The 12,779-nt window shown below is 42.0% G+C and overlaps 2 protein-coding genes across 2 annotated transcripts; both read right to left on the reverse strand.

Moving 5' to 3' along the window:
• Positions 1–638: 638 nt before the first annotated feature.
• LOC308297901 (sialic acid-binding Ig-like lectin 14) lies at positions 639–5,010 on the reverse strand (the record flags this gene model as incomplete). Its single annotated transcript, XM_080741465.1, has 9 exons — positions 4,929–5,010; positions 4,746–4,786; positions 4,307–4,666; positions 3,810–4,103; positions 2,968–3,237; positions 2,466–2,660; positions 2,037–2,309; positions 795–1,071; positions 639–642 (listed from the first exon to the last, which is right to left on the reverse strand). Exons 2-9 carry the CDS (start codon positions 4,780–4,782, stop codon positions 639–641), a joined length of 1,710 nt encoding a protein of 569 aa, XP_080597591.1. The 5' UTR covers positions 4,783–4,786; positions 4,929–5,010.
• A 1,132-nt stretch (positions 5,011–6,142) lies between these two features.
• On the reverse strand, positions 6,143–12,779 carry vsig10l (V-set and immunoglobulin domain containing 10 like; the record flags this gene model as incomplete). Its single annotated transcript, XM_080741476.1, has 12 exons — positions 12,705–12,779; positions 12,094–12,420; positions 10,626–10,898; positions 9,729–9,998; positions 9,256–9,501; positions 8,545–8,823; positions 8,094–8,186; positions 7,543–7,755; positions 6,980–7,099; positions 6,812–6,852; positions 6,605–6,706; positions 6,143–6,220 (listed from the first exon to the last, which is right to left on the reverse strand). Exons 1-12 carry the CDS (start codon positions 12,760–12,762, stop codon positions 6,143–6,145), a joined length of 2,100 nt encoding a protein of 699 aa, XP_080597602.1. The 5' UTR covers positions 12,763–12,779.

Genomic DNA, 12,779 nt, shown 5'->3' on the forward strand with positions numbered 1-12,779 from the left:
CAATAAATTAATAGTGAAAAAATAAAAGTGCTGTACAGTACCTTCATGCTCAGTGGAGGCATGACCCTCTCAAGCTCTCCCAGTCCCCAGCTTATCCATTGTGCGATTGACCCTTGCACTCCTGCAATGCACAGAAAACACAACATGAAATGAAAACATGTTCTGCGAATATCATCACAGAGGGACTGTATGTGTATGCTATTCTATATATAATGTACCAAATTAAATTCCCTGTACTGGGAATACACTGTCCTGCAGAGTCCTTTCCTGCACACTCGAAACACACACACACACACACACACACACACACACACACACACACACACACACACACACACACACACACACACACACACACACACACACACACACACACACACACACACACACACACACACACACACACACACACACACACACACACACACACACACACACACACACACACACACACACACACACACACACACACACACACACACACACACACACACACACACACACACACACACACACACACACACATCTATACTTGCTTTTTGGCTGTGTGCAATTTCCAGATGGAAACAAGAACAGAAGGAAAGAGTAGCACCAGGGCAATTCCAACTCCTCCATAGATGATTGACTGAGATGAGGTTTCACCTATACCAGACAACATTGCAGTGATCAGGAACAACCATGCACTGAGAGGGGTGTGTGTGTGTGTGTGTGTGTGTGTGTGTGTGTGTGTGTGTGTGTGTGTGTGTGTGTGTGTGTGTGTGTGTGTGTGTGTGTGTGTGTGTGTGTGTGTGTACTTGCCTCTAGCGTAAAGTTTGACAAAAGCACTTCCATGCTCATTGGTTGAGTTACAGAGGATATTGTTCACATTATCATTAGCTGGTGAAATGAGAATGAGAACCGATGTGAGGATCCACCGGTTCATCTGAACAGTAATGTTGAGTGTCCCATTAGCGTGGGTGTTCAAAGGTGTCCAGTTGATGCTAGCCTGAGGATGTGAATCCACTACACACTCACACCTGATGATGTCACTGACCAAAGAACATGAAGAGGATGGCAGGATGATTGGAGCATCTGATGGAAGAAGATGGAGAAAATGTGTCAAAGAAACAAAGTATAATCTTCGGGGTACAAGCATTTATTCAAAAGTAAAGACCAAGACAAATGCTAAACAGAGATGTATAACATTCGCAGGAGTAACGTTGTGGAACAGCCTTGATAAAAACATTTATCAAGGCAATCAATAATTACTTAAAAATAAGATTGATAATTATTTAGAAATCTACCTATAAGACATAATTTATTAGAGTATATATATATATATATATATATATATATATATATATATATATATATAGCCCACTTGTACAATTCCAGCAAACACTGCCCCCTATGTTTGAACCCCTAACATGTACAACAAAGTGTCTTGATCCTTGCTTCCTTTTCATTCTTTTGTTTTTGTTTATTTTCTCTCTCCTTTTGACATTTTTTCTCTGTTTTGTAAAAGGGTAGGCATAATAAGCTATGGCTTCAGCCTATACCTTTTTGGTCAGAAATGTGGTTTATTTTTCTTTAAGACTAGTTTTCTTTGTATTTACCAAGAAATACTTGTATCAAAACTGACTGAAATAAACTAAACTAAACTAAAACGTGAACAAACCTCTCCTGCAGTCAGAATTACGATAGCTGGAATGTAATCTCCAGATGGGACAGTAATCTCTAATGAACATTGTAGCTGATATTCAGGAACACTGGAAGCAGTCTCTGGGTGATTGGCGATATAGAAATATGTGTTGCCTCAGACCTAATAGCTCTACCATGAAATAAACCTTAATTAGTTGGGTGTGTTTACACTAAAACTGAGAGAGAATATTTTCTCAATACAGCATCCACACTCCACAGAAAATATTTAATGGTGACATATCTATATTTTAGCTTTGAGTAAGAGTAGCCCCTACAAACTGTCCCATGGTCAGTGCAGTTTAATTACATTACATTAATTACATTTTAAGGTGAAAGCTCCTTGCATTGGCACTTACATTCCACATTCACAGCCGTAACTGGTGAGCTTGCCTCTCCCATGTCATTCCCAGCTAAGCAACGGAATGATCCAATATCTCTGGTCAGCTCCGTGAGGCGGAGGTGCTCAGTGTTCTCGCTGAGCTGGATGGCACGTTGCCCCTGCATCTGGTACCATCTAAAGGAGCTCAGTGGTGGGTAGCCCTGACCCATGCAGGAGAGGGTGACCGTTTCCCCCACCATCGGACGCACCGGTGACTGGCTGATGGTCACATTTGTCGGAGGAAATTTGTCTGGAAAAAGATATATCCATCTAAGTGTCCTTCATATTAATGAGGCCATCCTATACTATGATATATTCTAAGATTGAGAATATCACTTAATTTGAAGCACTGAATTTGAGACATTTCTTTTGAATCATCTCTTTGCAAAGAATACATTTCAATTACCTTTAACAAAGTTTTTGAGAAGTGTTTTTTGTTGGCCGTGGGTGTTGTTGACCATACTCGTCACAGACAGGTCCTCAGTAGCACCTGCAGTGGACCAAGTCTCCTCTACTATGTGATTCAGGAGAGAGTCGTCTGTAGTAGAGGTGGAGGCTTGTTGTTGTTGTTGTTGTTGTTGTTGTCCATCCGTTGGCTCATCTGAGAAAAAACAATGCATGATGAATTGCCATGTGCACATACACAATGATTTGAGCCTTTGAGTGGGAAATCAAATCAGGCAAGGTGTAATTAACCACTTAACCCCAAATATACTTTGTTGACCAGGGGTCTGTACTTGGCCCCCTCCTTTTTCCCCCTCTACATCAAATCTGTTCACCTAATATAGCTAAGCTATTCTAGCTGAATGCTTGTCTAGTTTCACCAAATGCTCACCTATATTTAATGACATGTCCAGACTAGGAATGCTAGGGTTCATGTAGTTAAAAGTCATCTTTTGAGAACTCACATTCAGCTATGATCTCATAAGCAGCTGAAGAGTTGGCCGTGCCCAGAGGATTGACTGCCGTGCAGTGGAAAATGTTCTTGCCAGGGTTCAGTCTGGAGACTGTGATAGTCTTTGCGGTGTGGTTCAGAGCTGTGGACAGGCCATCCTTCACACTGTACCACAAGAAGGTACTGGCAGGGGGGTTAGCATCACTGGTACACGCAAGGGACACATCTGTACCAACTCTAACCACTGTCAAGTCTCCATGGATGTCCACAGACCTGGGGGGATCTGTAATAAAAGGGCCAGAGGACATGAACTGTGGAACATACAGTATTGTGTGCAACATTGTTTCAGAGTGACCTCTGTTGCAACAGCTCAATTTCCTTTATTTGTATTCATTATTAGTTCTTCCTCATTTTGGTGCTGAGACAGGAGTTAGGGTTACCTTTTTACACTACATTACCTTTGTACCTAACTTTATCCACCAAGGAGACATGGCCATTGGCCAAGCTGCACATTTAGTGAGTTTTTGACTGCTCTGTACGGATCAGTATCCATAGCTCTAATGACTAAATGCCTGGACAAAAGTTTCAGTTCAAGAGCTAAAGGTAGTGGCTCACTCAATAAATTGCAAAATAGCACCCTCTACTGCACAGAGTAAAACTATACACATATCCTCAGCCTCATCCATCTAGGTTATCTGCACAGGCGAAGCACACATTTGATGATATGATACAGCAATCTGGCTACCCATCGTAAAAGAAAATGTCCTTTTCACTTCTGCGGAGCATAGAAGACTGTTCTCGAGAGACTAATGATACAATAACATGGTACTTGTTACAACAATGGTGAGGACTCACAGCTCACGTTCAGAACCAACTTTTCAGTAGCGTTCTGTCCTCCTGGGTGCATGACCTCACACCCAATGGCCCTGCCGTGATCCTCCGCTTTGGCAGTGAATGTCAAAACAGAGCGGAGACGCCAGCGACCGTCTCCCTCATCCGTGTCAGTCACCTCTGCCTCACCTCCTTGCTTCCCGAAGGAAAGGGAAGGAGGATGTGCAGGGCAGGAGTGGATAACCTCACAGGAAACCCTCACATGTCCTCCCTCCACCTGCTCCCCACTGACCCTCATTTCTGGCCTAGGTGCAGTTTCTGTAAAAGATATTTATAATATTTATATACATTTTTATGTAAAATACAAATTCTAAAATAAATATATTATCAGGGATGGTATGTTTCAATGCTATTCCAGATTCTGAATTAAATCACATACAAATATTTCTCAAAGATCTTTCTTGATTACATCCCTGACTCCTGAGTAATTGAATTTGTTATGTCTGTCAGCTGACAGTTACCTGTGACTACCAGGGTTACCGTCTGATAAAACTTATCGATCCAGGGATAGATTGTCTGTCCATTGTCCTGGGCAATCATGTCATTAATCTTCAAAGTACAATTTCCATCACCAACATTGCCCATAAGTTCAGTTCTGCCTCTGAAGTCCTTTATTACATCTTGCGGCCGAGTCCTACTGTATACCAATGGGTAGCGTAGAGGTATCTTGGAATACTGGTACCAAAAGACATCACGGGGCTCCTGAGAACTTGGGTGAGTGAAGGAACAGGGGATGACCACACAAGCCCCAGTGAAGGCAGAAACCTTGTCTGGAATGGAAACACTCCACGTCTCACCCACTGCTAATGCACTCCAAACCACTGAAGACAGAAGTTGAGATATATGATTAAAACTTAATTTAGCCATAAAATGTGCATAAGACAAATTAATCAAAAGTACCTTGAAGCACAAAACAGTGATGTCCTTTTAAGGCCATGATCCTGGGTTGAGAGTAAAGACAAGCAAGTGATAAATATCAAGGAAACCAGCTATAACATTTTTTTACCCATCATATTTGCAAATGGTATTCCACTTACATAGTTATGCCCAGATCGACATCAAGAGTACTTTTAAAAAGCATACCTTAACAGTTCCTTGTCGTCTCGGTTGATGGACCGACCAATCCTTGACAGTCTTCACGTCACGCACAACACTCTTCTTTACTCTTTTTGATCTGTGGTCAAATGGGTTTAGACACTCCCTCTCTCACATACAAACCACATCAAACTTGCTATCATTTGACACGAACGTTCCAAACAACTACGTTTTTAGATGCTATATCAGACACTCATCATCAAAACATCCCAACACAATAGAGCACTGACCGGAAGGGAGAAACAGAAGCCAGTCACGATCAAGGCCAAATGATATGAACAAAATATACATTTTCATCACTATCTGCATTTCCCTAAGGTCAGTTCAAACATGCACAGTAGGATATGTATAATTATAAACATGTGTCAGCTACAGTTGCACCAAAACAGGAAAGATCTACAGTAGCTGCAAGTGATCTCCAAGGCTAAAATACGACTGTCAATGACAAAAAACAAAAACAAATGGCATGTAGGCCTACTGCAAGAAAAATACTACAAGGGAGCAAAAAAAAAAAAAAAAAGATTAATACTGTGAAAATGAGGCAAGGTTCTAAGAGAATAGTAGAGTGACATAGGACATGAAAGCAGAACTGTTATGAACTATTTACTAGTAAATGGGAAGAAACTGGAAGTTCTTGAAATATATTCTGGCAAGAAAAGGTTTACATATAACATTTTAGTCCACAAGAAAATAATTTCTATAATGCACAAAACAAGTTGTGTCACTGAGCAATTCAGCCTGCCTTAAAAATAGACTAAATAAATGAATTGATGCAAACATTAACTGAATTTATATTTGTTTTATTGTAAATAAATTGTTACAGTAAATAAGAAAATAAGAAATCCTAGTTTAACTTTAACCCTGTCACCCCCATTTTGGGCATGTAAATGTAAAATAGGGCTTAAGTTAAGTGGTATCGGTTAAAAGGAGTATTACATGGTTGATGCCACAAGCAATACTCCCCTAGTGGAATAAATAATATATGCAAACAACTATTGGTAATTTTACATTATAAATAAATAACATATATTAAAACAATCAATGTATGAATAAAACAAACACAGACTACTAAACTATTGATAATCTAAATCATGATAACTGAATATATTTTTAAAAAAATGCATTAAAAAAAATCAAAGCATGAATAAAATTACATACAACAGACAACACAGTGGATTGTAATTCTACAAACATGACGAGTGTTACACAGTTGTGGCAAATCTCACAGGTGGAGGAGGGACAAATGTGGGGAGAGGCATCGATCTCTCAGATGGCGAGCTCTGAAAGAAATCAACGTGCATTTACTCATTTGCATATCCAGGAGGAGATAGATAGATAGGCCTATCTATCTATCCATCTATATATCGTCGTTGTCGGGTGAAAACCTAGTATGTCCAAAACAGTTGGTTTTGCATTTATCATTTTAAAAAGGATTTAAACTAGTGAAAACAGCCGATCTACAAGCACACAACGCCTCGCACCGCGAGGCGTTGTGTGCTTGTAGATCTGCTGTTTTCACTACTTTTGTGCGACGGCCTTGTATGTTGACGCCGGGCTTTACTTTGCGAAAGAGGAATACACATTTGAAACTTGGAGATACAAGGTTTCCACCCGACAACGACGATATATAATATTTTTTTATTTGAATCAGACAGGGAGGGTACCTGGTGTAATCTGTTGTAGTCAGGAGGAGGTTTCAGGCCTCCTGTCAGCAGGTTATGGCCATGGGGGACTAACGTTATGTCTGGTTGTTTTGTCACGACCGCCTGAGTGAAAGCAGAGAAGGAGTAGGAAATTAAGCTCAAACAGACCACAATAAGACACAAAGAATTTATTAAATCGTTAAAATTGTTTGACATCCAAATTCTAACCTTGACAACATTGGACTTTGGGTAACTTGGACTCTGTCGACCTACAGTATGAAACAGATTATAGTGCAAGTGTTAATGGGTCATGTGTCGGAATTTAAAACCCACAACCCACATGTTCAAACTATTTCACAGGAGATAAGGGTTTGGTTCTGAAGAAAGACGTGTTACCTCTTTTCCTGTAGCAGATGACACAGAGGCAAATGAGGAGGACGAGGAGGACGAGGAAGAGGAGGCTGCAGGGAATTCCTGCTGCAATGCCAGCGATAGCTGGGCCGCTTAGACCCTCACCTACAGTTCAAATACCACAAATTATAGCACAAGTACTTGAGGACTGGGCCTGCTATACTTGATACCGATGAATAATGAACATAGGCAATAATTGCTTTGTTGAAATGGATGTGTAAATAAGGCCCTGTTTAGACTGCAGTCAAATCCAGAAAAATACGATTTATTTCTCAAATCCGATCTTTTGGCCTGACTGCACTTGCAGGTGAAACGGATCAGATCTTAAATATTGTTTCCTTGCGCTATCATAAGTCAAAATGCAATTCTCACGCTCAGGTAGTTAGATCAGGTTACTGCGTTCAGACAGACGCATCTTTAGATCAGATTGGAATTCCAATCTGGATATGGCACGGATATGATTCAGGCTGGATTTGGCTGCCAGTGTAAATGGGGCCCTAATAATGTTTTAGAATAGAAATGAGGGAGCCCTTCATGTCATACAGTACCTGGTCCAATTCTATGGGCCTCAGATGGCTCTCCGAAGGTTCGACCAACAATTGGGATGACGCGGAACCTGTATGTTGATTTTGGATCCAGGATAGAGACATCCGTACTTCGAGTGGAGCCAGGTTTCTGCTGAATGGTTTCAAACTGCCTTGAGGCCCTTTTATTTTGTTTGGTGTCGATGAGGTCAGGTCCTTTCATTTGGATGGCAAAGCCTGCAAGGGAGAATATAAGACCATGTTTGAATCTAAATTATAAGAGCAAATTAATGAAATTAAACAAGTTTAACCAAAAGGACCAGTTTTTATATTCAACTACGACAATCATTTTGTACTTTTCCAACACAAAACCTAGTGCTCAACCAATGCCTTGGCATATTGAGCAATATTTACACCCCTATGTTTAGAGTTTCTGTTCTCAACATACCATGTCATCATTCCTCCTGCACAGTTTTGCTGACGTGCTCATTTTTTTTTTAAAAGAGAAAAGGGCTAGGTTCCCATACAATGTAAGGATTATTGGTGGGTGGGGTGTATACCGGTAACGCCATTACCTGTAACGACAGAGGTAGGCGGGACCTCCCAGGTCAATGTGATGATGGTTCCATCTTGATTAGGGAACAGACTGGAATCTGAGATGGTGGGGCCTGAAGAGGGAGAGAGAGTGGGGTGTTGTGAGAGACAGCTAGGGAGAGCAAGAGAGAGAGCGAGAGCGAAGGGGGAGTGCAAGGAGACTATGGAGCCTTGTTTGGGGAGGAAAGCAATCTCAGGTATTACTTAGCATTCTGTCTAAGGGTTCATTGTGCAGCTGAGGTCTTGCCAACACTCTTGTCATCCCCATGCGCTACATAAGAATGTGTCGGCTGACTCCATACTACTTTAATACAAATATCTAAACTGGGAATTGCAGTATGGCAACAAATAAAACAGCCTATAAACGAAAAAAGTAAAACTAAACAAAACGAAAAACAAGAAACCGCTGACAAAGAAAACACTATACTGTACCTTGTAACTGAGTGTCCCTCCTCTGGCTGCCCAGTGGGTTGCTACAAGTACAGGTGTAGTTTTCCAGGAGAAAGCTGCTGATATTGAAATCTCTAAGACTGAGTTGTGTGGTGTCAGCACTGATCTGGTACTGCATCCCGTTGACTAAAGATTCATTCCCTTTGGACCATGAGATGACAGCCGTAGGCGAGGCCTGACTGTCGCACTGAATGGTGACCAGTATTTTACCATTCGTCTCAATTGTGGTGCTGACAACTGGTAAGAACGCCTTTGGACTTCCTGGCAAATATAAAGATTTTACAAAGGTTGAGTAATGGCATCATTGGGACATTGGATTGACCATATCCAGACAGGGCAGGGGCCATTTGCGCTCTTACGTCATATTACGTTAAGACCCCCAGAATGACATATGAGAAAAATGGCCACCGTGTGAATATGGTCAATGCTAAATCTATCATTCTTCAGGTGTAACAACTTAAAGCCTATAAACTTCAGCAGAGTCCATCAGGGGTCCTTACTAGGCCCCCTCCTGGTATTCTCTACACCAATATCTTCAGTAGAAATAGCTGATCAACAGGCTCACAATCTTCACACTGTGACACGTTGTGAGCTTGTAGGTCATCTATTTTTGCCAAATGTTTGGCCCCAGAATAGGGACGCCAGGGTTCATGTGGTTAAGCGTGATACTGTCCGGGAAAGTCTGAAACTTACGTGCAGTAATGTTGCAGTTATTCTGTTGGAGTGGGTGATCAGCAAAGCATATAACAGTTTTCCCGCCGAATTCTTGTGAGGCAGGCACGGTCAGGCTAAAGTCCTCAGCACCACTACTGCCATTGGTCAGTGCAGGGAATGAGAGCAGGGCCTTTGGTGTGCCCCCAGGCCACTGACAGTTGTACTGCAGGTCACTGTCGTCAGAGACTGAACGCACAGAGCACAGCGGGCTACCCAAGGGACTCTCTGTCCAACAAGAGATAAGAGTACCGGTAAGTATTGCTGTTGAATTACAAAAAAAACCTAACAAACATTCATTCAGTAACTACTAAATCACTATGGTTGTGTATTGTTGCATAAAACATTAATCATCAACATTATTCCTCTTAGAACAGATCAGTTTGATTTGAAGATGTAGAGCAGTGCAACCCTACATACACTTTGAGTACGCCCAGTACGCCCAGTATTCATACCATAAACATTGACGGTCACATTCCTCTGTTGCCGTTTCCCAGTCTTCTCATTGAGCAGCATGCAGGTGTACACACCTCCATGATGATTGGCTTGTACATTAGTCAGATTGAGGAATCCTTCATGGGAGCCATGAAGGATCTGTCCCCCAAAGAGCCAGCTAGCAGATGGCACTGGGAAACCCTCAGACTGACAGGAGAGGTTGAGGGAATCCCCAGACACGTAGAAGGGCGCATCTGGACTGACCACAACTCTGGGTTCATCTGGTCCATCTGTAGAATAACCACAAAGACATGCGTTTCATTCCAAAATCCACTCATGGAAAAATTACACTTAATTGTAGGCATTCTAATTCACAATGGATTATTGTCAAGCTGGAATGCTACTACTCATTTAACATCAGGGAAAAGGCCAGGTCAGACTTCACGTGGCCAGTCTATGAAGTCAATCACTTATGGTGGATGTCACCAGATTTGGGCAAGGTTTTGGTCTGGTTCGATCCCAACACCATTCTTACATTATAAAATTAACAAAATCGGTCAAGCAGCCCCAAAAAACCCTAGACCCTCTTTCTCCCCCCAAAACAAAACAGTATGTGAGTACAGTATGTCTGAGAGAGAATGATGTCAAATATGGAGTCGTGGTTCGGAGGATTATGTTTATGAGAATATTATATGAATTCACAAAATGTGATAGATATTCACATCATAAGACTCCAGAGAACTATTATTTCAGGAAGTTATACAAAATGTACAGTAGTGCCAATAGATCAAAATTAGGCCATTTTGATTTGACTTTATACTTGCGGGTGGGAACCCTGAGTAGGAGGTCAGATCAAAATAGCTGCCATATATGGTCAATTTGTGTGAACAGTCTTATCATCACAAATCACTTCTTACACAGCACAGTGATGTTCTTGTACGTCGTAACATTGCTGTAGGGGTTCATCAGCTTCAAACCGTATTCTCCTGTGTCGTTGCGGTTCGGCTGACTGATCACAAGACTCTTTTGCTCGAATGAGTAGTGAGAGTTGTCCTTTATCTCCTTTCTGTTGAAGTACCACGTCCACTGCTCAGGCTCTCCTTGCACTGTGCTATAATGCAAAGTGAACCTGTTGGACCCCTCCATGGCATAATCAGGTTCTGTATCCACAGCAACATTCTGAAGGAGTTCTGCAAAAGAAAAGGTTAGGACAATGCATCAAATGTGATATACAGTATATAACAATGGTATTGCCGTAAATATTTTGATATGCAAAATAACTAAATTAAAATAGTTTAACTAAATTTAAGTCTGTTTTAGTCCCACTAGCATCAGGGCTCCAAAGATCAAATAGGTTGATCTAATGAATCCAGTGAATTGCCATGGCACTTGCTGGGCAAACTGGATGAACCCTGTTGATTTTTATGACGCCATGGCCTCTCTCTAGCACCACCATTAGGCCAAATTGTCCAACTGCACACTAGAAAATTAGCATGTGTACCTCATCACAAACTATTCCATAGTCTCATAATAAACTAGACCAGGTCACCTGGTTGTGCCAGACCCGCAATGAAAACTAGTATGGCACTGAACTAACACATGAACACACAGGATTTTATAGTCTCAGCAACAAAGCGTAGTGAGCTTGTAGATCGGCTGTTTTCACTAGTATGGCACTGAACTAACACATGAACACACAGGATTTTATAGTCTCAGCAACAAAGCGTAGTGAGCTTGTAGATCGGCTGTTTTGACTAGTATGGCACTGAACTAACACATGAACACACAGGATTTTATAGGCTGAGCAGCTGGAAATGTTTGTGAGCTTGTAGATGGGCTGTTTTCACTAGTATGGCTGTGGGGCAAATGTTTTGCAGCACTGAACTAACACATGAACACACAGGAATTTATAGTCTCAGCAGCTCGTCAGCCAACTCAACTCAGCTGGTCCCGTACAGGTGACGGCACTCAAGGCAATCAGCCGAGCAAGGGAAGGGAGGGGCAGATGAGCAGTCAGAGGCAAACACAGGCACACTGAGGAAAAGAGGGACACTGAGGAAAAGAGGGACCGACCGACCGACCGACAGACCGACAAAGCCTTATGTAGGCCGACCCCCTGGGTCTGGCAACAATATTCCATTCAGCTCATCTTCATGTGAGGACGTTTTGCCAGTGGCTTTGAAATCAATTTCTCTAGAACAGTTATTTTTATTTCAAGGACCCCCGTAATACTCTCAGTTTACAGACCCGTAAGGATCCATTTGGAACACCCTCAAGGAACCTTGAGGGCCTCTGGAATATTGGCTGACCTAATTCTATCTGCCAGTGATCCACCTTAGAGTTTTGCCCAACAGGTCTACAAACTAATGACCTCATGATACTTACCATATACTTTTAAAGTGAAAATTGCAGAAGCTGTCCCCAGTCCAGCCTTTGTTATTTCTACAGTGTAGTTGTTGCTGTACCCAAGCTGTACATTTACAAAAGTGAGGGATCCGTTTGTTTCAAGATTCAATACTCCTTTGTGGTCATCTGCTACATCCGGGATGACGGAGCCAATAGTCCAGGTGACCACGGGTAGACTGCCCATAAACCACCTGACCACTGGATCTAAAGCACCTCTGATGGACACAGCCAACGTCACATTGCTGCCAACTCTGGCATTGACCAGTGTGAGCACAGCAGGTGAGATCTCCAGCTCACAACGTACACCTGGATTAATAGAACAGGAAAATTATATGTGTAAGTAAAAGTAGCACTAATTTATACCAATCTAGATCCAGCAAATACACACAGCCCCCCCGGCCCCCAACACACACACACACACACACACACACACACACACACACACACACACACACACACACACACACACACACACACACACACACACACACACACACACACACACATTAATAAAAAGGCTCGTATTGGTCTGAAATCTGTCAAGCCTTTACACACACACACACACACACACACACACACTTCGTTCTTACCTGAAATAGTCAACAACAACGTCAACAAAATTGCCCTCACTGAGTCTCCTCTGACCATATCGAATGTGTTCAGCC

This window comes from Nannobrachium achirus, assembly GCF_963921795.1.
Source record: "Nannobrachium achirus genome assembly, chromosome: 2".
Classification (NCBI taxonomy): Eukaryota; Metazoa; Chordata; class Actinopteri; order Myctophiformes; family Myctophidae; genus Nannobrachium; species Nannobrachium achirus.